Source organism: Rhinatrema bivittatum, chromosome 7 (assembly GCF_901001135.1).
Source record: "Rhinatrema bivittatum chromosome 7, aRhiBiv1.1, whole genome shotgun sequence".
NCBI lineage: Eukaryota > Metazoa > Chordata > Amphibia > Gymnophiona > Rhinatrematidae > Rhinatrema > Rhinatrema bivittatum.
This window is the reverse complement of record NC_042621.1, coordinates 213,920-241,897: the sequence shown is the minus strand read 5'-3', so window position 1 is coordinate 241,897 and position 27,978 is coordinate 213,920. Positions and strand designations below refer to the sequence as shown.

The 27,978-nt window shown below is 46.4% G+C and overlaps 1 protein-coding gene across 1 annotated transcript in view; it reads right to left on the bottom strand.

The window, feature by feature from the left end:
- The window catches only part of CPNE7 (copine 7), a 142,008-nt gene that overhangs the window by 63,801 nt on the left and 50,229 nt on the right, over positions 1 to 27,978 (bottom strand). The window contains exon 5 of the mRNA XM_029608019.1: positions 26,915 to 26,998. Within this exon, the coding sequence (XP_029463879.1) occupies positions 26,915 to 26,998 (84 nt within the window). The remainder of the gene's footprint in view (positions 1 to 26,914; positions 26,999 to 27,978) is intronic.

Sequence of the window (27,978 nt, the reverse complement as noted above, 5' to 3'; positions counted from 1 at the left end):
TTTCTTTTTCCTCCTCTTTTTTCGCCATCCTTGAGGCCATTTGTGCTGCGATTATCAAAGTTTAAGAGAGCGCAGCGATAGCGATTGAAACAAGTTGCAGAGAATTAAAAGGCAGCGCCGCAGATGGGGCTGGATTCACGAGAAGGGGGCCCAGGAGGGGAGCTCACGTCGGCGCTCCTCAGTGCATCACGTGATCTCTCTCCAATAATTGTATTTAATGGCCACGCTATCCAAATTTCCTCCATGTCCAGAGATCTAGGTGTCTTAATTGACTATCCATGGGCCCGCACATAAAAAGGCTGAGCCGGTCAGGATAATTTACGTTTCGTTTCCTTAAATATCTTAAACCTCTCTTCCAGCCTGATGATTTCAGATCAGTTCTGTAGGCCTTGATATTTTCAGGACTAGATTACTGCAACTCTCCCTTATTAGGACTTCCAAAGTCAGCGCTTTGCCCATTACAAAGCGCTGACTCGACTATTATCTGGTCAAAATAAAAATGTGACCATGTTACATTTGTTTTGAAAGCATTACATTGGCTTCCAATTCATGCTAGGATAGACCATAAAATCCTGATGCTGATTCATAAACCGATGACCAGTACAAAAGCACCGTGGTTGGGTGCAGCTTTGAGAATTTATACACCATCATGCAACCTGCGCTCTCAGGACAAAGGTTTGCTAGAGATTCCTTTGATCCAAAATGCACATTTAGGGAAGGTGAGGGATCAGGCACTGTCAGTTGCTGGTCCAGTTCTTTGGAACAATATGCCTGAATGCTTGGAAAAAGTACAGAGAAGGGCGACCAAAATGATAAAGGGGATGGAACAGCTCCCCTATGAGGAAAGGCTGAAGAGGTTAGGACTGTTCAGCTTGGAGAAGAGACGGCTGAGGGGGAATATGATAGAGGTGTATAAAATCATGAAAGGACTTGAACGAGTAGATGTGAATCGGTTATTTACTCTTTTGGATAATACAAGGACTAGGGACCACTCCATTAAGTTTGCAAGTAGCACATTTAAAACATATCGGAGAAAATTCTTTTTCACTCAATGCACAATTAAGTTCTGGAATTTGTTGCCAGAGGATGTGGTTAAGGCAGCTAGTGTAGCTGGGTTTAAAAAATGTTTGATTAAGTTTCTGGAGGAAAAGTCTATAAACTGCTATTAATCAATAGGGAATAGTCACTTCTTGTTGCCAGCATAAGTAGCATGGGATCTATTTAATGTTTAGGTATTTGCCAGATATTTGTAGCTTGGACTGGCCACTGTTGGAGATAGGATACTGGGCTTGATGGACCCTTGGTCTGACCCGGTATGGCAAATCTTATGTAACCCTCTCTTAAAACATGACTATTTCAATAAGAATTCAGTGAGGGTATGACAGGAAATTGACAGGAATAGCAGCAATGTAAGCAGTGTGAACAGTCTGTGTTTAGGCCCTTTTGTCTCTCTCTCTGTACATTTTTTAATGATGTATGTGACTCCTTTTTTATTGTAAACCCTTATGACCTTTTTTTTGTGAACATGAGGTATAGAAATGGATTTAAATAAATAAATGCCATCTTCCTGGATGCCTATTTCTCAAGGGTGCCTTGTGATTCTGCATTTTCTTCTGCGCTATTTAACGTATATTTCATTGCATTGTGTACTGAGCTTGCTGCATGTAATGTTACTTTTAAAATCCATGCAGATGATATACAGTTGTTGTCTCCTGTTGATATTCGACTTCTTCCACCATTACTTTGATCTCTATTTGTCTTAATTTGGTAAAAAAAGGTGACATACATTTAAATTTGGCTAAAATCGAAGGCCTTTGGGCTGGAGGGGGCGTCTAATATGGTGGTGGATTGTATTACTCTTCCTTTCTCTGAGACAGTTAGGGATTTAAAGCTGAAATCCCAGTTAGGTCCTGTTATCCGGGCAGCTTTTTCCAAGTTACGAATGCTTAGAACTTTAAAATATGTGTTCCCTAAGGAGGACTTTCGCTCTGTTGTACCTCATTAGATTATTTTATCTCCCTTTACATTGGGTTTCCAAAATATTATTTAAAAGCACTGCAGGTTTTACAAAATGCAACTGCTCACTTAATAACGTCTTGCCCAGTGAGACAGCATATTACGCCTTGCGGTGGTTTCCAATTGCGCAACGGGTGAAATGTAAACTTTTGACCTTGGTCTATAAGGCTCTGCAGAGACCTAGTCCTCCTTTTCTTTCAGCCTTGTTAGCCCCTTACGTTCTTGCTTGTTCTTTGCACTCTATTTATTTATTTATTTTTAATGTTTATATACCGACGTTCTTGTAGGGACTACAAATCACTCCGGTTTACATAAAACGAAGAACTGCTCAACAGAGAGCGGAGTTAATGAATGATTACTCTGTGAGTAATCATTCATTAACCGCACCATCTTTTAGAAGTTATCATCTTCAAGTTGCTAGGAAAAGAGCTCTTTCAATTATTGGACTAATTGTATGGAATAGCTTACTTAATGAGTCGTGATGTTTTACTGACTGTTGGTCTTTCCAAAAACAGCTAAAAGCAGATTTGTTTTAATGATTCTATTTCATTGCGGACTGATGTTTATTGATGGTTTGTTTAAATTACTTGGTTGTTAATTTTCTTGTTTTGCTATCTTTTGATCATGCTCTGTTTAGCATGATTTTATCGTTATAAGCGGATTATAAAATTCTGTATCCAAAAAAGAAATAAATCAGATTTTTCTTTCTTTTGCTTGTGCTAACCAGTGGATCCAGAAGTCATTCCCTACCTCATCCCATCATGTGCTACTTTTTGGATAAATAAGATTAGATTTGAGTAAGGCCACTGTGTGTTACGGTTCTGGCCGCGAGCGCCGCGACCAGACCCTTACCTCCGTGCTCCTGGACCTGTTCCCGCTTTTGGAGGCCTGGTTTGCGGCCTGTTCGGCGGCGTTCCCGCGGGGGCCACACCGCCGGGAAGCCTCCCATGGACGCCCTGCTTCTAGGCGTGCGCGCGCAGCAATTGGACGCTTTTCTAGGCCATTTCCCGCCAGAGGTGGCTCCGCCCAGTTCCTGACATTAGACGCCGCGGCCTTGATAAGCCGGCCGCGGACACCCAGTCTTTGCCTTGCAACGGGTTTACCTCCTGGTTCCCTGTTGCTTCGTGCCCTGGAGTGAGCTGCCTTGGTACTCGCTCCGTTCCTGCCTGCCTGCTACAGTACCTGCTTGGTTCCTGCTTGCTTGCTACAGCTCCTGCCTGGTTCCAGTACCCGAGTCTTGCTACAGTCCCTGTCTACTGTTCTAGTCTGGTTCCAGTTCTCAGTCCTGATCAGCAACTCGCCTAAGTCCCAGCGGCCGGGCCCCTACGGGCTCCTCCCGGGGGTGCACCAGCTTCCAGGGTGAAGACCACCTCTACGTCCTGCCTGAACATCTGCCTCCCAGCCTGCCACATACTAGAGACATTGAACACCTACCCCATTCTCCTGCAGGTTGGCCTAAGGGTCCACTAAATTGAGACTCCATAACAGTGAGCTCAGTTTTTCCAATATCTGAGCAAACATTTCTTCCCAAGTATGCTTAGTGCTCTCATGTACGGAAAGGGTTAACCAAGCATTGCGAATAAGTATTTAAACAAATATACAGTCCCAACTACATTACAACTCATTATTAAGTAGTGTAATACTGCAAACCCCATTCCTTAAAAGAGTTTGGAAGGAGTTTTCAAAGTCATTAACATGCATAAATCCCATTTTTTTGTACTAAAATAGCCCAGAGCTGAGTGCATGTAACGGTACACAGGTAATCTGATTTAATGCAAACTCGGTAGAGGATTTCCAGGGGGTGAGTTTGGGGTCAGATGGTCACTGCGTGCACGTGGTATTATTTTAAAGAGTATGCACATAAGTGCACATATGTAAATTATGCCCTACAAAGAAGAGCAAGCAAATGTGTGCGAGTGTCCAAATCCCCGAATAATCCCAAACTGTTATATTTTGGTATTTTGGTATGGATGTGAACCCTGGGCCAAGATGAGAGATGACTCCGCCCACAGGGAGCAGCCCTATGGGCCTCACCGTCGGTAGGCGCGGTCTCAGAGGCTTAGGACACAACTGTAAGAAACAGGAGAGAAATAGGAGAGAAAGGGCAGAACCCGAGGAGCGGGAGCTGCAATAGACATATGATTCTTGAGCAAGGATATGCCCAGGGTGATACTTCAGAAGTAGATATTCAGTAGTGGCCTGCGGAGCAGGAATGCCAGACAACCTTCTCATTGGTGGAGCAATTACCTCAGATGTGTAGATCCGGTAGTGGCCCGCAGCGCGGGGTATGCCAACAATCTTTCCCAGCAATGAAGGAATTACCTCAGGTGTGCAGATCCAGTAGTGGCCCACAGTGTGGGGTATGCCGAGGATGACTGTACAAGATGGTGATACGGAGGAGGTCAGAGGTACGGAAGCTCAGAAGATTCCTGATGAAGTTGAGGCAGCAATCTGCAGCACAGAGAATGGTGAGGTGAATCCTGATGAGAGGAATGCGGTAGTGGCCCGTGGAACGGGGTACACCACAGGGAATCCCAGCAAGACTTGGTAGAGTAGAAATACAGAAAGTACTCATGAGACGTGGTTCCGAAGGAAGTCCTGAGAAGTAGAACAAACAAGAGCTCAAAGGCAGGAAGGCCCTCCGAAGAGCGGCTAGCCTAGGAACACGGAAGAGCCCCCGAGGAGCGGGTACTCAGAGCATTTCCTACAGCAAGCCAGGAACAGGAACTGAAGGTCCAAGTAGGGTGGATTCAGCAACGAGGAAACTCCTTGCTACCTCGTCAGTGTTTCGGGCTGGTCTGCTGAAGTACAGATAGCGAGACTACGTCATCCGGAGGGGACGCCCCCGAGGTTCCCGCCATGACGTGTACATAGCTGGCCCATGCGCGCGTGCACCTATGTGACTCCAGAAGCAAGATGGCGGTCGGCAGCACCCACACCATCCCGGGAACGCCAGGGAGGTTGGCAGTGACTGGCAGAAGCCGCCACTTGTCCCAGATTACATGATGCAGCGAAAAAAGAAGTAAGCATGAGAGGTCGCAGCCGTCTGCAACCGATGGGCGCAACACAGATTTTGGGCTCTTTAAGAAGTTCCCCTCTTATGCTTTTATTAAAACTGACCCTACTCCTTGATCTATGTGAAGAGGGACACCGACGCTTACTGTCCATCCCTCAGAGACTGCAGGCTCTTCCCATGTACAGAGATATGGTGGCGCTAGTAGGGGATCATAGAAACCACATACAAATTCTGCCTTACAGGGCACATTATTTTATTTATTTTAAGGTTTTTATATACCGAGGTATGGCTGGATGCCTTCACCCCGGTTTACATAGACAACAACCAATTACATTTGACAGTAAGCATTTAGTGATAACTGAGTCAAACAACGATACTTATTACAATTAATCGTAACAAATTAACATTTAAACATTTACCATTTTAACAGGTTATGTCAATTTTTTCGACCGGGTAAGAGGGATAGGTAACTTTGGGAAAGTCAAGTTTTATGGGATTGACTTGTTTATAATGTTTGGAGACATAGTTTTAGGTGTGATATTGTAAGTCATGAGATGTAAGGTTAAATATCAGTGTTAGATATTTTCGATATGTTCTGTGAGCTTAACCGATACCGTCCTTGAATGTTTGACTGAATATCCATGTTTTGAGCTCTTTTTTAAAAAGATTTTATGCTACTTTGTGAGCTCAGGTTTTCTGGTAGTAAGTTCCATAAATTTGGACCAGCAATAGATATGGCTCTATTTCTTGTTGTGGATAACTTAGCTAGTGGGAGTGATGGTATTACAAGATTTAATTTACTTGCTGTTCTGGTCGTACGTTGTGCTCTGTGTATCTGTATGATGTTGTCAAGGGCAGTGTTATCTGCCTTGTATATTGCATTATGAAGAATTGTTAAGATCTTGAATTCAATTCTTTTTTCAACCGGAAGCCAATGTAGGCTCTTGAGTACGGGGGTGATGTGGTCTGATTTCTTCTTGCCTGTTAGTACTCTAGCAGCAGCATTCTGTAGTAGCTACAGAGGTTTTACTGTAAGGTATTTGGGTTTGGTTTTTTGGCTATAAAGAGCCCCAGAAGTTATGTCCTGGGATGCAGATACCATGGTATAAAGCACCACCTTCTCGTCTTATATAGCACCTGAGGTTCTGTGATAGATACACTAACAATGTGGAGTATTCTCTCTAATGCTTAGATGTAACAGAACCCAAGGATACAGGAATGCTGTACCTTTGCTATAGCTGGCCACGAATTGTAGAATAGTCTGCCTGGTGATATTAGGTATGAGTCAATTATAAAAGTCTTTTAGAGACAAGCTAAAGGCTTATATATTTAAACAGGTTTTTATTATCTGGTTTCAACTTTAAGTGTTACATTTTGTTTTAAGTTTTGTATTGTTTTAATGGTTGTTCTTATGCTTTTTTTTTTATATGTTTGTGTTTCATTTTATTATGAAAGCATACTTGTTCATCACCTAGGAATGGTTAATAGGCAATTTACAAATACAACAAATAAATAAATGTTCTCTCTAATAATCTGATCTATGAGAACACAAGGGTAAGGTAACACTGTGGATTATACTTTCTTATACTCAGACGTAACAGAACACATTGTACAATAACACTGGCATATTCTCTCTAATACTCTAAGAACATAAGAAATTGCCAAGTTGGGTCAGACCAAGAGTCCATCAAGCCCAGCATCCTGTTTCCAACATAGGCCAAACCAGGCCACAAGAACCTGGCAATTACCCAAACACCAAGAAGATCCCATGCTACTGATGCAACTAATAGCAGTGGCTATTCCCTAAGTAAACTTGATTAATAGCAGTTAATGGACTTCTCCTCCAAGAACTTATCCAAACCTTTTTGAACCCAGCTACGCTAACTGCACTAACCATATTCTCTGGCAACAAATTCCAGAGCTTAAATGTGCATTGAGTGAAAAAGAATTTTCTCCAATTAGTCTTAAATGTGCTACTTGCTAACTTCATGGAATGCCCCCTAGTCCTTCTATTATCCGAAAGTGTAAATAACCGATTCACATCTACTCATTTGTGACCTCTCATGATCTTAAAGACTTCTATCATATCCCCCCTCAGCTGTCTCTTCTCCAAGCTGAACAGCCCTAACCTTTTCAGCTTTCCTCATAGGGGAACTGTTCTATCCCTTTTATCATTTTGGTTGCCCTTCTCTGTACCTTCTCCATCACACCTATATCTTTTTTGAGATGCGGCGACCAGAATTGTACACAGTATTCAAGGTACGGTCTCACCATGGAGTGATACAGAGGCATTATGATATTTTCCGTTTTATTAACCATTCTCTTCCTAATAATTCCTAACATTCTGTTTGCTTTTTTGACTCAGCAGCACACTGAGCCAACGATTTTAAAGTAATATCCACTATGATGCCTAGATCTTTTTCCTGGGTGGTAGCTCCTAATATGGAACCTAACATCGTGTAACTACAGCAAGGGTTATTTTTCCCTATATGCAACAATTTGATCCATGAGAATACAAGGATACAATAACACTGTGTCATATTCTCTCTAATACTCTGATCTATGAGAATACAAGGATAGAGTAACACTGTGGTACATTCCCTCTCATACTCTGATCTATGAGAATACAAGGATACAGTTACACTGTGGCACATTCCCTCATACTCTGATCTATGAGAATACAAGGATACAGTTACACTGTGGCACATTCCCTCATACTCTGATCAATGAGAATACAAGTATACAGTAATACTGTGGCACATTCCTTCTCATACTCTGATCTATGAAAATACAAGGATACAGTAACACTGTGGCACATTCCCTCTGATCTATGAGAATACAAGGATACAGTAACACTGTGGCACATTCCCTCTGGTCTACGAAAATACAAGGATACAGTAACACTGTGGCATATTCTGTCTAATACTCTGATCTAAGAGAATACAAGGATACAATAACACTGTGGCACATTCCTTCACAGACTCTAATCTATGAGAATACAAGGATACAGTAACACTGTGGCACATTCCCTCTGATCTATGAGAATACAAGGATACAGTAACACTGCATCCTTGTATAGACCTATAGACTAGTGAGCCTGACTTCAGTGCCGGGAAAAATAGTGGAAACTATTCTCAAGAACAAAATTGTAAAGCATATGGAAAGACATGATTTAATGGAACGTACTCAACATGGATTTACCCAAGGGAAGTCTTGCCTAACAAATCTGCTTCATTTTTTTGAAGGGGTTAATAAACATGTGGATAAAGGTGAACCGGTAGATGTAGTGTATTTGGATTTTCAGAAGGCGTTTGACAAAGTCCCTCATGAGAGGCTTCTAAGTAAACTAAAAAGTCATGGGATTGGAGGCGATGTCCTTTCGTGGATTACAAACTGGTTAAAAGACAGGAAACAGAGAGTAGGATTAAATGGTCAATTTTCTCAGTGGAAAAGGGTAAACAGTGGAGTGCCTCAGGGATCTGTACTTGGACCGGTGCTTTTCAATATATATATAAATGATCTGGAAAGGAATACGATGAGCGAGGTTATCAAATTTGCAGATGATACAAAATTATTTAGAGTAGTTAAATCACAAGCAGACTGTGATACATTGCAGGAGGACCTTGCAAGACTTGAAGATTGGGCATCCAAATGGCAGATGAAATTTAATGTGGACAAGTGCAAGGTGTTGCATATAGGGAAAAATAACCGTTGCTGTAGTTACACGATGTTAGGTTCCATATTAGGAGCTACCACCCAGGAAAAAGATCTAGGCATCATAGTGGATAATACTTTAAAGTCGTCAGCTCAGTGTGCTGCAGCAGTCAAAAAAGCAAATAGAATGTTAGGAATTATTAGGAAGGGAATGGTTAATAGAACGGAAAATGTCATAATGCCTCTATATCGCTCCATGGTGAGACCACACCTTGAATACTGTGTACAATTCTGGTCACCGCATCTCAAAAAAGATATAGTTGCGATGGAGAAGTACAGAGAAGGGCAACCAAAATGATAAAGAGGATGGAACAGCTTCCCTATGAGGATAGGCTGAAGAGATTAGGGCTGTTCAGCTTGGAGAAGAGACGGCTGAGGGGGGATATGATAGAGGTCTTTAAGATCATGAGAGGTCTTGAACGAGTAGACTCGGTTATTTTCACTTTCGAATAATAGGACTAGGGGGCATTCCATGAAGTTAGCAAGTAGCACATTTAAGACTAATCGGAGAAAATTATTTTTCACTCAACGCACAATAAAGCTCTGGAATTTGTTGCCAAAGGATGTGGTTAGTGCAGTTAGTGTAGCTGGGTTCAAAAAAGGTTTGGATAAGTTCTTGGAGGAGAAGTCCATTAATGGCTATTAATCAATTTTACTTAGGGAATAGCCACTGCTATTAATTGCATCAGTAGCATGGGATCTTCTTAGTGTTTGGGTAATTGCCAGGTTCTTGTGGCCTGGTTTTGGCCTCTGTTGGAAACAGGATGCTGGGCTTGATGGACCCTTTGTCTGACCCAGCATGGCAATTTCTTATGTTCTTATGTTCTTACTGTGGCATATTCCCTCTGATCTATGAGAATACAAGGATACAGTAACACTGTGGCACATTCCCTCTCATACTCTGATCTATGAGAATACAAGGTTACAGTAACACTGTGGCAAATTCCCTCTCATACTGTGATCTATGAGAATACAAGTATACAGTAACACTAGCATATTCCCATATTCTGATCTATGAGAATACAAGGATACAGTAACACTGTGGCACATTCCCTCTCATACTCTGATCTATGAGAATACAAGGTTACAGCAACACTGTGGCACATTTCCTCTCATACTCTGATCTATGAGAATACAAGGATACAGTAACACTGTGGCATATTCCCTCTGATCTATGAGAATACAAGGATACAGTAACACTGTGGCACATTCCCTCTCATACTCTGATCTATGAGAATACAAGGTTACAGTAACACTGTGGCACATTCCCTCTCATACTGTGATCTATGAGAATACAAGTATACAGTAACACTGGCATATTCCCATATTCTGATCTATGAGAATACAAGGATTCAGTAACACTGTGGCACATTCCCTCTCATACTCTGATCTATGAGAATACAAGGTTACAGTAACACTGTGGTATATTCTCTCTAATACTTTGATCTATGAGTATTCAAGGATACAGTAACACTGGCATATTCTCATACTCTGATCTATGAGAATACAAGGATACAGTAACACTGTGGCACATTCCCATACTCTGATCTATGAGAATACAAGGATGCAGTAATACTGTGATACATTCCCTCTGGTCTATGAGAATACAAGGATACAGTAACACTGTGGCACATTCCCTCTGATCTATGAGAATACAAGGATACAGTAACACTGTGGCATATTCCCTCTGATCTATGAGAATACAAGGATACAGTAATACTGTGGAACATTCCCTCTGGTCTATGAGAATACAAGGATACAGTAACACTGTGGCACATTCCCTCTGATCTACGAGAATACAAGGATACAGTAACACTGTGGTACATTCCCTCTGGTCTATGAGAATACAAGGATACAGTAACACTGTGATACATTCCCTCTGGTCTATGAGAATACAAGGATACAGTAACACTGTGGCACATTCCCTCTGATCTATGAGAATACAAGGATACAGTAACACTGTGGCATATTCCCTCTGATCTATGAGAATACAAGGATACAGTAATACTGTGGAACATTCCCTCTGGTCTATGAGAATACAAGGATACAGTAACACTGTGGCACATTCCCTCTGATCTACGAGAATACAAGGATACAGTAACACTGTGGTACATTCCCTCTGGTCTATGAGAATACAAGGATACAGTAACACTGTGGCACATTCCCTCTGATCTATGAGAATACAAGGATACAGTAACACTGTGGCATATTCCCTCTGATCTATGAGAATACAAGGATACAGTAACACTGTGGCACATTCCCTCTCATACTCTGATCTATGAGAATACAAGGTTACAGTAACACTGTGGTATATTCTCTCTAATACTTTGATCTATGAGTATTCAAGGATACAGTAACACTGGCATATTCCCATACTCTGATCTATGAGAATACTAGGATGCAGTAACACTGTGATACATTCCCTCTGGTCTATGAGAATACAAGGATACAGTAACACTGTGGCACATTCCCTCTCATACTCTGATCTATGAGAATACAAGGTTACAGTAACACTGTGGCATATTCCCTCTCATACTGTGATCTATGAGAATACAAGTATACAGTAACACTGGCACATTCCCTCTCATACTCTGATCTATGAGAATACAAGGATAGAGTAACACTGGCATATTCCCATATTCTGATCTATGAGAAAAAAAGGATACAGTAACACTGTGGCACACTCCCTCTGATCTATGCGAATACAAGGATACAGTAACACTGTGGTACATTCCCTCTGGTCTATGAGAATACAAGGGTACAGTAACACTGTGGCACATTCCTTCTCATACTCTGATCTATGAGAATACAAGTATACAGTAACACTGTGGCATATTCCCTCTGATCTATGAGAATACAAGGATAAAGTAACACTGTGGCACATTCCTTCTCATACTCTGATCTATGAGAATACAAGGATACAGTAACACTATGGCATATCCCTCTGATGTATGAGAATACAAGGATACAGTAACACTGTGGCACATTCCCATACTCTGATCTATGAGAATACAAGGATACAGTAACACTGTGATACATTCCCTCTGATCTATGAGAATACAAGGATACAGTTACACTGTGGCATATTCCCTCTGATCTATGAGAATACAAGGATAAAGTAACACTGTGGCACATTCCCATACTCTGATCTATGAGAATACAAGGATACAGTAACACTGTGATACATTCCCTCTGATCTATGAGAATACAAGGATACAGTAACACTGTGGCATATTCCCTCTGATCTATGAGAATACAAGGATAAAGTAATACTGTGGCACATTCCCTCTAATACTTTGATCTATGAGTATACAAGGATACAGTAACACTGGCATATTCCCATACTCTGATTTTGAGAATACGAGGATACAGTAACACTGTGGCACATTCCCATACTCTGATCTATGAGAATACAAGGATACAGTAATACTGTGATACATTCCCTCTGGTCTATGAGAATACAAGGATACAGTAACTGTTGCGATCCCGGTCGCCAGGCTAGCGACCGGGCCCTTACCTCCATGCCGGGGGTCCCGGGTCCGCCGCGCTCCGCTGCAGTTTCGGGCCTGGTCGGCCGCGTGGCAGCGGCGTCTCCCTCGTGGAGACGCCGTCGAGCCCGATTCTGACTCCTCCCCTCTGCCGGGTACGCGCGCGCGCGCGAAGGGGTGGCTCTTGAAGGTCCAGCACCCGGAAGTGCTGAACCGCCCCCTTTCTGACGTCGGAGCTCAGCTGGCTATTTAAGGCAGCCTCAGTTTCTGGTTCCCTGCCTTGCAACGAGGTCGCTCTTTTTGAGTGCTTAGTTGCGTTCCTGGATTCAGCTTGCTTGTTCCACTGCTTGTTCCTGCTTGTTCTTGTGATTGCTCCTGTGATCCTTGCCTTGTTCCGTTCCTGCTTGTTCCAGTTCCCGCTCCATTGAATCCACTCCTGCTTGACTCTTCTCGTCTGCCGCCAGCCTTGACCCTCGGATTCCTGCTTGACTCTTCTCGTCTGCCGCCAGCCTCGACCCTCGGATTTCTGCTTGACTCTTCTCGTCTGCCACCAGCCTTGACCCTCAGACTTCTGCTCGACTCTTCTCGTCCTCGGCCAGCCTTGTACACCGGTTCTCCTAAGTCCCAGCGACCCGGACCCCTACGGGCTCCTCCTGGGGGGGTCTCGGGTTTCCAGGGCGAAGACTCTCTACTCCACGCCTGATCCATACCGCCTCCCGGCTCTCTTGCCACCGTCTGGACCCCATCGTTCAGACAGCCGGGCCAAGGGTTCACTAAACAGACTCTCCCATAACAGTTTGCAAGGCCATGGACCCGGCGGAGACTCCCGGTCTACAGGCCATCCCGGGAATGGCCCAAAGAATCCAGCAGCAGCAGCAATGTATAGAAGTTTTGGCTGCCACTGTGGATCGACTGGCGAGTCGCTTGGATGCTCAACCTGTGGACGTAGTGGTACCACCACCACCTCCAGCCGCTGTACCTCACCCGTCCGTACAGACCCAACTTCCGGCTCCCACGCGTTACTCGGGGGATGCCAAGACTTGTAGGGCCTTCTTGAATCAGTGCTTCATTCGCTTTACTTTGCTTCCGGGACAATTTCCTTCCGATGCGGTCAAAGTGGCCTACATTTTGTCCCTGCTGGACGGAAAGGCCATGATATGGGCCTCGCCGCTATGGGAACACCAAGATGCCATACTCCAGAATCTGCAACGGTTCGTGGACCATTTCAAGCAAACCTTCGATGAACCAGCACGACAGACTACCGCTACTACGGAAATTCTACAATTAAGACAAGGGTCTCGCTCGTTAGCAGACTACGCTATTGAATTTCGCACTCTGGCCATGGAGCTGGGGTGGCAAGATGACTGTTTGCGAGGCATATTCTTGGAGGGCCTCGCAAGTCGTATCAAGGACGAACTGATGACACGGGATATTCCCACTACACTGAATGAGGTGATAGATTTGGCCGGGAGAATCGATCGGCGGCTGCAGCAGCGTGCTAAGGAGGGCCGTCCGCCTCGACGACCGGTTTCCTTGGCGCCAACCTTTTCAAGGTCTCTCTCCTCACCTCACAAGCCACAGTCTACTCCCACTCACAATTCTTCTGAGGAACCCATGCAAATTGGGCGAACGCCGTTAACCGAGGAAGAAAGAAGACGACGGCGCACTCTAGGATTATGCTTGTACTGTGGTACCAGAGGTCACTTGCTGGCTCAGTGCCCTGCAAGGCCGGAAAACGCTTGAACCTAGGGAAGAGGGAGGAGGTCTCTCTAGGTTGCCTTAATCCTGCTCCTCAATGTACGGTACCTGTTACCCTGCAGTACTCAGGGGGTTCCTTTCAGACTCTAGCCTTTATCGATTCTGGAGCTGGGGGAAACTTTATTTTAAAAGACTTGGTTTGTCAACTGGGGCTTCCTACAATACCCCGGAAGCCTCCACTCCGAGTCACCTCTATCCAGGGGACTCCATTGTCGGGAGACATCACGGAGGTCACGGAACCTATCACACTTCAGACTGGGATACTCCATACCGAAAGACTCTCCTTTATGCTGCTAGAGAAATCTGTGCACCCAATAGTACTTGGGCTTCCTTGGTTGCAACTGCATGCTCCACTTATTCACTGGGACTCTCTTCAAATCGCTCAGTGGAGCTCCTATTGCTTCCAAAACTGTTTGGAGTCGCCTCTGAAATCGACTCTTCCGCTCTGTCAAACTCTTTTGGAACTACCAGCTCAGTATCAAAGCTTTGCGGACGTATTCTCTAAACAGAAGGCGGAACTTCTTCCAGCTCATCGTCCCTTCGATTGTGCCATTCCAGATTCAATCCCTCCGCGAGGCAGGGTTTACCCCCTGTCTATACCTGAGACGCAAGCGATGTCGGAATATGTGTCTGAAAATCTAGCCAAGGGCTTTATTCGGCCATCTCACTCCCCAGCGGGGGCGGGGTTTTTCTTTGTGGCCAAAAAAGACGGTACCCTCAGGCCATGTATTGATTACCGAGGGTTGAATACTATCACTAAAAAGGATCGCTATCCGCTTCCTCTCATTCCTGAACTTTTAGACAGACTTCAGGGTGCTAAAGTTTTCACAAAACTGGACTTACGTGGAGCCTACAACCTCGTCCGGATTCGTCCCGGGGACGAGTGGAAGACAGCTTTCAACACCCGGGACGGTCATTATGAATATCTAGTAATGCCGTTCGGATTATGTAACGCTCCAGCTGTCTTCCAGAACTTAATGAATGAGGTACTGCGAGAGATGCTCCACTCCTTTGTCATCGTTTATCTCGACGATGTTTTGATCTACTCTCCAGACCTCGTCTCTCATCGCCGTCACGTTAAACGTGTCTTGCACGCATTAAGAGACAATCATTTATATGCCAAACTCGAAAAATGTCTGTTTGAGTGCGAAACACTTCCTTTCTTGGGATACATCATTTCTTCCTCTGGCTTTCAAATGGATCCGGAGAAGGTTGCAGCTATCACCAATTGGCCTCAACCAGTGGGTTTAAAGGCCCTGCAGCGATTTCTCGGTTTCGCCAACTTTTACAGACACTTTATTCCACACTATTCCCAAAGGTGGCTCCCCTCACGGCACTCACCCCGCAAGGGCGCCAACACTCACGCTTGGTCTGTCTCAGCTTGCCTCGCCTTTGAAGAGTTAAAAAAGGCCTTCCTACAGGACTCTTGTTTACGCCATGCAGATCCACAGCATCCTTTCATTGTTGAGGTTGACGCCTCCACTTTGGCAGTAGGGGCCGTTCTCAGTCAACACGATGCTTCTGGCAAATTGATGCCTTGCTCTTACTTTTCAAGGAAATTCTCTCCAGCGGAGTGCAATTACGGCATCGGCGACAAAGAACTCCTTGTTATTAAGCTCGCTTTCGAAGAATGGAGACATTGGCTTGAGGGAGCCAACCATCCAGTGACGGTGTATACTGATCATAAAAATTTACAATACTTGGCTCAGGCTCAACGATTGAACCCTCGCCAAGCAAGGTGGTCATTGTTCTTCAGTCGCTTCAATTTCATTCTTAAGTATCGCCCCGCTGACAAGAATGTTCGGGCAGACGCTCTATCTCGCAATTCCCAGCCTGAGGAGGAGGAGCCTCTGCAACATATTGTGGATCCCGCAAGTATTCAATTAAATTTCACTCCGCTAGACCCTTCCTTTAAGACTCCTGTGCCTTTAAGACTTCGTAGGAAAGTTCTATGTTGGGGTCATGATTCTTTAACTGGTGGGCATGCAGGAGTACAAAGAACACTTGACCTGATAGCCCGCTTTTATTGGTGGCCTGGACTACGAAGAGATGTCTCTCTCTATGTTAGCTCCTGTCCTATCTGCGCACTACAGAAACCATTAACCGGTCCCCGAAGAGGCTTGTTACAACCATTACCAGTTCCTATGGAACCGTGGACGCACATTGCTACAGACTTTCTGGTAGAGCTTCCACCTTCTCAAGGCAAGACTGTGGTCTGGGTCACTGTGGACCGGTTTTCTAAAATGGCCCACTTTGTGCCCTTACCTAAACTTCCCTCCGCCACGGAATTGGCTTTGTTGTTTGTTCATCATATATTCCGCATTCATGGTCTACCTATGGATATAGTTTCCGATCGGGGACCCCAGTTCACCGCTAGATATTGGAGAGCCTTGTGCAAAAAATTCAAGGTACAATTAAGTTTCTCTACTGCATTTCACCCACAAAGTAACGGCCAAACAGAACGCATGAACCGTTCCTTGAAGTCGTTCCTGAGAACGTTTATCAACCAAAAGCAAGACAATTGGGTGGATCTTCTACCTTGGGCGGAATTCGCCTACAACAATCAAGTACACACCGCAACTGGAAGATCCCCCTTCCAAATTGTATACGGCAAGCAGCTCAAACCACCCTTGCCGCTACCGGTTCCAGTCTCATCGCCCGCCGCTCAGGCAGTTGCGGATCAACTGGGTGCGCTTTGGGATTCTACACAGCACCGGCTCCGAAGGGTGGCACTCTCATCTAAGCGGTTTGCCGACCGCCATCGAACAGCAGCACCACAGTTCCTCCCAGGGGACAAAGTCTGGCTCAGCACTAAACACCTTCATCTCCGACAACCCTCGAAGAAGTTGGCACCCAAGTTCTGCGGACCCTTCCGCGTCGCAGAAAGAGTGGGCATGGTATCTTACCGATTACGATTACCCTCTTCGCTGCGTATCCACAACGTCTTTCACGTTTCTCTACTGAAGCCAGTTATACTTTCTAAATTTCACCCTAGGCCACAGGACTCTTCTCCAGCACCTACTGCAGAAGATCCCACCTTCCAAGTACGTGAGGTATTGGACACTCGTTTTGTGAACAGACGTTGGGAATATTTGCTAGCGTGGGAGGGGTGTGGCGACGAGGACAATACTTGGGAGCCAGCTCGTAACATCTTAGATAAGTCTCTTCTGCGTCAGTTCCACCTGGATCATCCTGACAAGCCTGGACCTTTAAAGAGGGGGCCTAAACGGGGGGGTACTGTTGCGATCCCGGTCGCCAGGCTAGCGACCGGGCCCTTACCTCCATGCCGGGGGTCCCGGGTCCGCCGCGCTCCGCTGCAGTTTCGGGCCTGGTCGGCCGCGTGGCAGCGGCGTCTCCCTCGTGGAGACGCCGTCGAGCCCGATTCTGACTCCTCCCCTCTGCTGGGTACGCGCGCGCGCGAAGGGGTGGCTCTTGAAGGTCCAGCACCCGGAAGTGCTGAACCGCCCCCTTTCTGACGTCGGAGCTCAGCTGGCTATTTAAGGCAGCCTCAGTTTCTGGTTCCCTGCCTTGCAACGAGGTCGCTCTTTTTGAGTGCTTAGTTGCGTTCCTGGATTCAGCTTGCTTGTTCCACTGCTTGTTCCTGCTTGTTCTTGTGATTGCTCCTGTGATCCTTGCCTTGTTCCGTTCCTGCTTGTTCCAGTTCCCGCTCCGTTGAATCCACTCCTGCTTGACTCTTCTCGTCTGCCGCCAGCCTTGACCCTCGGATTCCTGCTTGACTCTTCTCGTCTGCCGCCAGCCTCGACCCTCGGATTTCTGCTTGACTCTTCTCGTCTGCCACCAGCCTTGACCCTCAGACTTCTGCTCGACTCTTCTCGTCCTCGGCCAGCCTTGTACACCGGTTCTCCTAAGTCCCAGCGACCCGGACCCCTACGGGCTCCTCCTGGGGGGGTCTCGGGTTTCCAGGGCGAAGACTCTCTACTCCACGCCTGATCCATACCGCCTCCCGGCTCTCTTGCCACCGTCTGGACCCCATCGTTCAGACAGCCGGGCCAAGGGTTCACTAAACAGACTCTCCCATAACAGTAACATTGTGGCACATTCCCTCTCATACTGTGATCTATGAGAATTCAAGTATACAGTAACACTGGCACATTCCCTCTCAAACTCTGATCTATGAGAATACAAGGATACAGTAACACTGTGGCACATTCCCTCTGATCTATGAGAATACAAGGATTCAGTAACACTGTGGTACATTCCTCTGGTCTATGAGAATACAAGGATGCAGTAACACTGTGGCACATTCCCTCTCATACTCTGATCTATGAGAATACAAGGTTACAGTAACACTGTGGCACATTCCCTCTCATACTGTGATCTATGAGAATACAAGTATACAGTAACACTGGCATATTCCCATAGTCTGATCTATGAGAAAACAAGGATACAGTAACACTGTGGCACATTCCCTCTCATACTCTGATCTATGAGAATACAAGGATACAGTAACACTATGGCATATTCCCTCTGATCTATGAGAATTCAAGGATTCAGCAACATTGTGGCACATTCCCTCTGGTCTACGAGAATACAAGGATACAGTAACACTATGGCATATTCCATCTAATCATGAAAATACAGGGATACAGTAACACTATGTTATATTTTCTCTAATTCTCTGATCTATGAGAATTCAAGGATACAGTAACATTGTGGCACATTCCCTCTTATCCTCTGATCTATGGGAATACAAGGATACAGTAACACTGTGGCACATTCCCTCTCATACTCTGATCTATGAGAATACAAGGATACAGTAACACTGTGGCACATTCCCTCTGATCTATGAGAATACAAGGATACAGTAACACTGTGGCACATTCCTTCTCATTGATTTATGAGAATACAAGGATACAGTAACACTGGCACATTCCCTCTGATCTATTAGAATACAAGGATACAGTAACACTGGCACATTCCCTCTGATCTATGAGAATACAAGGATACAGTAACATTGTGGCATATTCCCTCTGATCTATGAGAATACAAGGATACAGTAACACTGTGGCACATTCCCTCTCATACTCTGATCTATGAGAATACAAGGATACAGTAACACTGTGGCATATTCCCTCTGATCTATGAGAATACAAGGATACAGTAACACTGTGGCACATTCCCTCTCATACTCTGATCTATGAGAATACAAGTATACAGTAACACTGGCATATTCCCATATTCTGATCTATGAGAATACAAGGATACAGTAACACTGTGGCACATTCCTTCTCATACTCTGATCTATGAGAATACAAGGATACAGTAACACTGTGGCACATTCCCTCTCATACTCTGATCTATGAGAATACAAGGATACAGTAACACTGTGGCATATTCCCTCTGATCTATGAGAATACAAGGATACAGTAACACTGTGGCACATTCCCTCTCATACTCTGATCTATGAGAATACAAGTATACAGTAACACTGACATATTCCCATATTCTGATCTATGAGAATACAAGGATACAGTAACACTGTGGCACATTCCTTCTCATACTCTGATCTATGAGAATACAAGGATACAGTAATACTGTGGTACATTCCCTCTCATACTCTGATCTATGAGAATACAAGGATACAGTTACACTGTGGCACATTCCTTCTCATACTCTGACCTATGAGAATACAAGGATACAGTAACACTATGTTATATTTTCTCTCTAATTCTCTGATCTATGAGAATACAAGGATAGAGTAACACTGTGGTATTGTTATAACTTGTGAGAGTGTGAACCCTGGGCCGAGGTGAGAGGTGTCTCTGCCCAAAGGGAGGAGCCCTATGAGCCTCACTGACAGTAGGTGCGGTCTCAGTGGTGTCAGACACAGCTGTGGAATAGGGTCTTTATTAAGAGAGAAGAAAGGCACAGCTTGCTGAGCGGGAGGTGCAGTAAAAATAAAGTTCTGAGCAGAGGGATATACCCAAGGGTGATACCTCTGATGTGAATGTCCAGTAGTGGCCCACAGAGCAGGGTACGTCAGGAAGTCTCTCAGTAGTGTAGAAATACCTCAGACGTGAAGATCCGGTATTGGCCCATAGAGCGGGGTTCACCAGGAAGTCTCTCAGTAGTGTAGAAATACCTCAGACGTGAAGATCCGGTAGTGGACCGTGGAGCAGGGTACGCCAGAGAGGTATCCCAGAAGAGGTAATGAGAAGGTAGTCTGAGGTGCAGGAACCCCGATGAGGATCCTGTAGTGGGTGGTGTAAAATGACCTGCAGCACAGGGTGTACCAGAGAAAATCCCACAACGGGGCTTGTTATAGTTGAAGACCGTAGAAGTAAAGTACTCACAGGAGATGGTTCCAAGAGAGGTCCCACAGAGCGGGACAGATAGAAGTCCAAGGCAAGATGGCCCTCCAAGGAGTGGATGACCAAAGATGAGGAAGGGCCCCCGTGGAGTGGGTACAAAGAATGTCTCACGCAAAGTGTAGGGTCTGGAGCCAGAAGTCCAAGGATGGAGTGGAATTCAGCAAAGAAGGAACTCCTTGCTAACTCATCAAACTGAAGGGCCAGCCAGCTTAAGTACAATAGATGGATGATGTTGTCCAGAGGGGATGCCCCCAAGGTTCCCGCCATGATGTGTAGAAAGGTGGTCTATGCGCGCGTGTGTGCAACTAGGTAATTCCTGAAATAAGATGGCGGCTGGCAGCACCCATGCTGACCCAGGAACACCAGTCTGGTCGGTGGTGGTTGCTGGAGACCTCCATTCTTCCCAGAGATGACTAGGCAGCAAAGAAAGAGGTGAGCATGAGCGATCACAGCCGACTGCGACCGACGGGCATAACAGTACCCTCCTTCTTAAGGCCCCTCCCCAGGGGTTTTGGTTTGCTAGGATGAGAAATGTAGAATTGTCTGATCTACTCTTTGTCAAGGATGTTGCTTGCAGGCTCCCAACTATTCACCTCAGGACCAAATCCTTCCCATGAGATGAGATACTCCCAGCGCCTTCTGCGTTTTCTTACATCCAGTATATCCTCAACCTGATAAGTGATGTCCTCTTCTGCTGAAAGAGGTTGAGGTTGAGGTGTTCTCTTTGAGAATTCCAAGAGGATGAGATGGAAATGTGGAAGGCGTTGTGGATTCTAATGGGTAGATTTTTAAAAACTGCTCATTCGTGTACTTTTGTTTGCACACCAGGCGCAAACAAAAGTACGCTGGATTTTATAAGATACGCACGTAGCCGCGCGTATCTTATAAAATCCGGGATCGGTGCGTGCAAGGCTGCCGATTTTGGGCAGCCTGCGTGCGCCGAGCCGCGCAGCCTGCCTCCGTTCCCTCCGAGGCCGCTCCGAAATCGGAGCGGGCTCGGAGGGAACTTACTTTCGCCCTCCCTTCCCCACCCCCCAGCCATATCTAAAACCCCCCCCCCTACCTTTATCCATGGATTTACGCCTGCCGGAGGCAGACATAAATCCGTGCGCGCCAGCGGGTTTCTGGCGCGCCGAGACCCGACCCGGGGGCTGTTCCGGAGGGCGCGGCCACGCCCCCGGAACGCCCCCGGGCCAGCGCCATGCCCCAGGCCCGCCCCCAAACGCGGCGTCACTCGGCGACGCCCCGACACGCCCCCGACATGCCCCTTTTCAGAAAACCCGGGACTTACGCGAGTCCCGGGGCTCTGCGCACACCGGCGGCCTATGCAAAATAGGCACGTCGGCGCAGGAGGGCCCTGCTCACGTAAATCCGGCCGGATTTACGCGAGCAGGGGGTTTAAAATCTGCCCCTAAGTGAAGAGGGCAACTGAAGGCTGTAGGTGACTGGACCCAGGTGGTGAAGTACTGAAAAAGGTCCAATGTATCTGGGCGCAAATCAAGCGGAAGGTAGCTTTAAGTGGATGAAACGGGTGCTGAGCCACACCTTGTCTCCGGGATGCAGCTGCAGAGCTGCTCGGTGGTGAGCATCATAGAACGTTTTAGCCTTTTGCCCAGCCTTTTGGAGGAGTTATTTGGTATACTCCCAGAATTGGTGCAGTTCTCGCGCTGAAGCCTGTGCTGCAGGAGATGACACCAACAAAGGCACTGGAAGAGGAGGTAGACGTTGACGTCCATAGGCAATTTGGAAAAGTGAAGATCCGGTTGAAGCAGACTGGTGTGAATTTAACACAAATTCGGCCCAGGGAAGCAACTCGGACCAGTCACTCTGTCTGGAGTTAACTTATGCCCAGAGAAACTGTTCATCTGTTCTGTCTGTCCATTGGCCTGCGGATGGTAAGCTGAAGTGAGATCCAGGGAGATGTCAAATTCTTTGCATAGGGATCTCCAGAATTTTGCTGTAAATTGGACCCCTTGGTCGGAGAGGATGTATCTTGGCAGGCCATGAAGGTGAAAGACATGGCGGATGAAAAGCTTCGCTAATTCTGGAGCTGAAGGAAAGCCAGATAGTGCCATGAAATGAGCCATTTTTGAAAAGCGGTCCACTGTGACCCAGATGGTATTGTTGCCATTGGATAAGGGTAAGTCAACAATGAAATCCGTGGCTATATGCGTCCATGGTCTCTAGGTGCGGGGAGATGCTGAAGACGTCCCCAGGGATGACCGACCAGTGGTTTTTGTCAAGCGCATGTAGGACATGACTCTACGTAGGTCTGGACATCTTTCTTCATGGTGGGCCACCAGTAGAACCTTTGCAGAGTGGAAAGTGTTCTGGCTTATCCAGGATGACCTGCGAGCAGACAGTCATGCGCCCATCTGAGGATCTTTTTCCTGAGTGCTTGGGGAACCACTGTCTTCCTGACCAGAACCATGTGGGTAGCAGAGAGGAGTACTCTTGTAAGGTCAATGATGTGATGTAGAGTATCAGGTACATCTTCCATGGAAAAGGAATGAGAGAGTTCGTCGGCGCGGGTGTTCTTGTCTGCGGGACGGTATCACAAGAGGAAGTCAAAGCGATTTAAAAATAGAGACCAGCGGACTTGCCTGTGATTCAGGCGTTGCGCATGACGTAAGTATTTGAGGTTTTTGTGGTCGGTGTAAACCATGATTTGATGATGTGCACCCTCGAACCATGGACGCCATTCCTCGAATGCCAATTTAATCATCAGTAACTCCTTGTCTCCAATCCCGTAGTTTCGCTCAGCAGGAGAGAAGCGTCAAGAAAAAAATGAGAAGGGATGTAAAGTGTGGTTGTCAGTATGTTGGCTGAGGATGGCACCAACCCCGACATCAGAAGCATCCACCTCTACGATGAAGGGTTGACGGGGTCTGGGTGGCATAAGCACAGCTCTTGAAGAAATGCCTCTTTAAGTTCCTGTAAGGCGGTCACGGCTTCTGGGGACCATTGAGAGGGATTGGCTCCCTTTCGAGTCATGGCAGTAAGAGGCGCGGTCAACGTAGAATAATGGTGAATGAATGATCTGTAGTAGTTAGTGAACCCTAGGAATTGTCGCAGAGCCTTAAGACCGGTGGGTTTTGGCCAGTCCCGAATACTCTTGGGTTTTTGCAGATCCATCTGGAACCCTTGGCTGGATACCATATAGCCTAAAAAGGGAACAGACTCCTAGTGAAAGGAGCATTTTTCCAATTTGGCATATAGGTGGTTGTCTCTTAATCTCTGCAAAACGTTAACGACGTCCCCTTGATGGCTCTGGAGATCTTGAGAGAAGACCAGTATGTCATCTAGGTATACTACTATGCAGCTGTAAAGCATATCCCTGAAGATTTCATTCATCATGTTTTGAAAAACGGCCGGGGCATTGCAAAGGCCAAAGAGCATGACTAAATATTCAAAATGGCCATCGCGGGTATTAAATGCAGTCTTCCATTTGTCACCCTGGCGTATCCGGACCAAGTTGTACACCCCTCTGAAGTCCAGTTTAGTGAATATTTTGACCCTTTGGAGCTTTTCAAAGAGTTCCGAGATCAATGGCAATGGGTAGCGGTCCTTCATAGTGAACTCATTTAAGCTGCGGGAATCCATGCACGGGCGAAGGGATCCATCCTTCTTTCCCACAAAAAAGAACCAGGCTCCAGCAGGAGACTTGGAAGGCCGAATGAAGCCCTTCGCCAAGTTCTCTTGAATATAATCAGACATTGCCTTAGTCTCCGTCAGAGAAAGTGGGTACACTCTTCCTCTGGGGGGTTCAGTGTTGGGTAATAGGTTTATGGTGCAGTCAAAGCATCGATGAGGTGGTAAAGTGTCCGCCACTTTCTTAGAGAATACATCTCGATAAGAGAAGTACTGCAGAGGTAGACCCGGAAGGGATGTGGTGGTGGTCAGGTAAGGCACAGGAGTCACAGCCTCTAGGCACTTTCCTTAGCAGGAATTGCCCAATGGGACAGTTGCAGGATGCTCCAATCGAATTGGGGCGTATGCATTTGTAGCCATGGCAGTCCGAGTACCATAGGGTGGATTGCCTTAACTAAGACCAAGAAGGAAATGGTCTCTGTGTGCAGAGATCCAGTGCGGAGTCGGATAGGTTGAGTGGAATAGGTGACTTCACCAGGTAATGGTTCGCCATGAATTGATGACAATAGCAGAGATGTAGGTGTCCGCACGGTGGGGATTCATAGGTGCTCCACGATTTGTCTGAGTATAAAGTTCCCACCGGCGCCAGAGTCCACCAGGGCTAAGGTGTGGAATTCAAGGGTATCTGAGTTAATGGAGACTGGAAGTGTCAATGGAGGAGATGGAGAGGTGAGACTTAGGAGGAGTCCTCCAGCAGATCCTAGGTCTGAGAGTTTCCCAGACAGATAGGACAAGAGGGCACAGCGTGCCCTGACTGACCGCAGTACATACAGAGGCCTAATCTTTGCTGGTGACGTCTCTCTTTAGCAGATAAGTGACTGCGGCACATTTGCATGGGTTCTTTTTCCTCGATACTGGATGTGGGAGTAGTCTGGGTGACCGGTGTTGGACGAGAGCGTGGGACCCCCGAGGATGTCTCCTTGAGCCCCTTAGTCTCCTGGGAAAGCTCATGCAGGTGACGGTCAATGCGACCAGCGAGGTTGATGAGAAAGTCCAGAGTCTCAGGGAGCTCACATGCAGCTAATTCGTCTTTGATGCGTGAATTGAGAGCTTCCAGGAATATAGCACGAGGGCAACCCGGATCCCAATGTAATTCCCAGGACAGAGTTTTAAACTCAATCACATACTCAGTCAAAGGTCTGGTCCCTTATTGTAGGTGCAGGAGTGCAGATCCAGCGACAGTCTTGCGAGCAGGGTCATCAAATACAGAACGAAAAAGAGCAAGGAAACCTGTCAAATCATTGAGAATTGGATCCATTTGCTTCCAAAGGGGTGATGCCCAGGCCAGGGCTTTCCCATCCAAAAGAGACAAGATGTACGTAGTTTTGGATACTACATCAGGAAAGTAGGTAGGTTGCAGTGAAAAATGCATACAGCATTGATTCAGAAAGCCCCTACATAACAGGAGATCACCTGTAAAATGAGTAGGTGCTGGTAAGGGCACAGAGAGCCATACAGGCAGTGCCTGTGAAGTGAAAGTGGGCTTGACAGGCGTTGAGGCAGTGTTCAGCCGAGCACTTCACTGATTGGTGACATTAGCCAAAGTCTCTAATACCTTTTGTTGCTCTGAGATCCATTGGGCCAGGCCAGGGATGGCCTGGATGGCTGAGACCTGAGCTGGGTCCATGGAGTTGGCAATCTGTTATAACTTGTGAGAGTGTGAACCCTGGGCCGAGGTGAGAAGTGTCTCCACCCACAGGGAGGAGCCCTGTGAGCCTCACCTTCGGTAGGTGCAATCTCAGTGGTGTCAGACACAGCTGTGGAATAGTCTTTATTAAGAGAGGAGAAAGGCACAGCCCACGGAGCGAGAGATACAGTAAAAGTAAAGTTCTGAGCACAGGGGTATACCCAAGGGTGATACCTCCGATGTGAAGATCTGGTAGTGGCCCGCAGAGTGGGGTACACCAGGAAGTCTCTCAGTAGTGTAGAAATACCTCAGACATGATGATCCGGTAGTGGCTCATGGAGCGGGGTACTCCGGAGAGGTGTCCCAGTAGTGGTAATGAGAAGGTAGTCCGAGGTGCAGGAATCCCGATGAGGATCCTGTAGTGGGTGGTGCAGAATGACCTGCAGCACAGGGTATACTGGAGAGAATCCCACGACAAGTCTTGGTATAGTTGAAGTACGTAGAAGTAAGGTACTCACAGGAGATGGTTCCAGGAGAGGTCCCGGGGAGCGGGACAGATAGAAGTCCAAGGCAAGATGGCCCTCCGAGGAGCAGATGACCAAAGACGAGGAAGGGCCCCCGAGGAGCGGGTAACCAGAGCGTCTCACGCCAAGTGTAGGATCTGGAACTGGAAGTCCAAGGATGGAGCAGAATTCAACAAAGTGGGAACTCCTTGCTAACTCATCAAACCAAAGGGCCAGCCAGCTTAAGTACAATAGATGGATGACTTCATACGGAGGGGACGCCCCCGAGGTTCCCATCATGACGTGTGCAAAAGTGGCCTGTGCGCGTGCGCGACTAGGTAATTCCTGAAACAAGATGGAGGTCGGCAACGCCCACGCTGACCAGGGAACGACCAGGCTGGTTGGTGGTGGTTGGCGGAGACCGCCATTCTTCCCAGAGATGACAAGGCAGCAAAAAAAGAGGTAAGCATGAGTGGTCGCAGCCGTCTGCAACCCACAGGTGTAACAGGTATATTCTCTCTAATACTCTGCTCTATGAGAATACAAGGATACAGTAACACTGTGGCACATTCCCTCTCATACTGTGATCTATGAGAATACAAGGATACAGTAACACTGTGGCACATTCCCTCTCATACTCTGATCTATGAGAATACAAAGATACAGTAACACTGTGGCACATTCCCTCTCATACTCTGATCTATCAGAATACAAAGATACAGTAACACTGTGGCATATTCTCTCTAATACTCTGTACTACTGTGTCTAATACTTTGATGTTTCAGGTATTCTCGTCTCATCTCACTGACCTCTGTCCGATGCACCAGCTGCTCACTCTCATCATCATTAACCCGGTAGATCTCCAGGAAAGGGTCGGACTTGCTGAAGAGATCCTGCAGGATGAAAGATCAATCAGACCATGCTAGGTACATCATTCCCTTCCCTGTCTTGCCAATCACGTCTTACTTCTTATTTGAATGTCATTCTCCATTTTTAGGGCTGTCCCAGAACTGCTCACCTCCGATGCCACCCTTTTCTTGCACTGTGAAAAGAAGAATATCCCCTGCAGAGAGGAGCCACAAAGAAAGTGGCAATGGGGACATCAGAGTCCAGGCATGGCACACTCTTTTTTACATTGCAAGTTGTACCACTTCACTGCCAACAGGCTGAAGACCCTCTCAAGACCTTTAAGCATTAGTGGTAAATAATTGTGAGCTACATTCCAGCTCATTCAGGACAGAGATGATCCCCAACTAATTCATTAGCTCAAGATGGACTTGAATGCTAGTCCATGATCTATTCTAGTGGTGAAACCCAGAGCTCCAGGTTCCAGTCAAGCCTCCATCACTTGCCATGTAATCTTCAGCAGATAACACATCTCTGTACCCCCTGCAGCAGAGACTTTATCACAGGCTTATTGATCTGAGAAAGAGATAGCAGTAGATAGGACCAGTTGGAGCAAGCACCCAGGCTGCCCATTGGTGCTTGTTCACTGGGCTGACATCTGGGCAGGTAGCAGTAGAAGAGACCGTGAGGAGAAGAAAAGAGTAAGAACAAGGGGGAAAAACACAGTCACAAACATATGACTCTTATTCTAGTTTTTTTAAAGTCATCTTCCATCTTATCTTTCCCCTCTGACATGTTTAGTCTGTTGCAGATTTTCAAATCATCCTCAGACAATACACGTTTCCTTTTAACCTTTCCTAATTCCACTGAAGAGGATGGGGGCTAGCACTGATCCTTGTCGCAACTTGCTGCTCTTCTTCCCTTCACTACAGTGGACCCCACTCACTATCGCTCTGAATCCTTTTGCTCAACTAACTTCTCATACTATTTATCAGTTTTCTTCCAACTCCCAGACTGGAGAATTTCC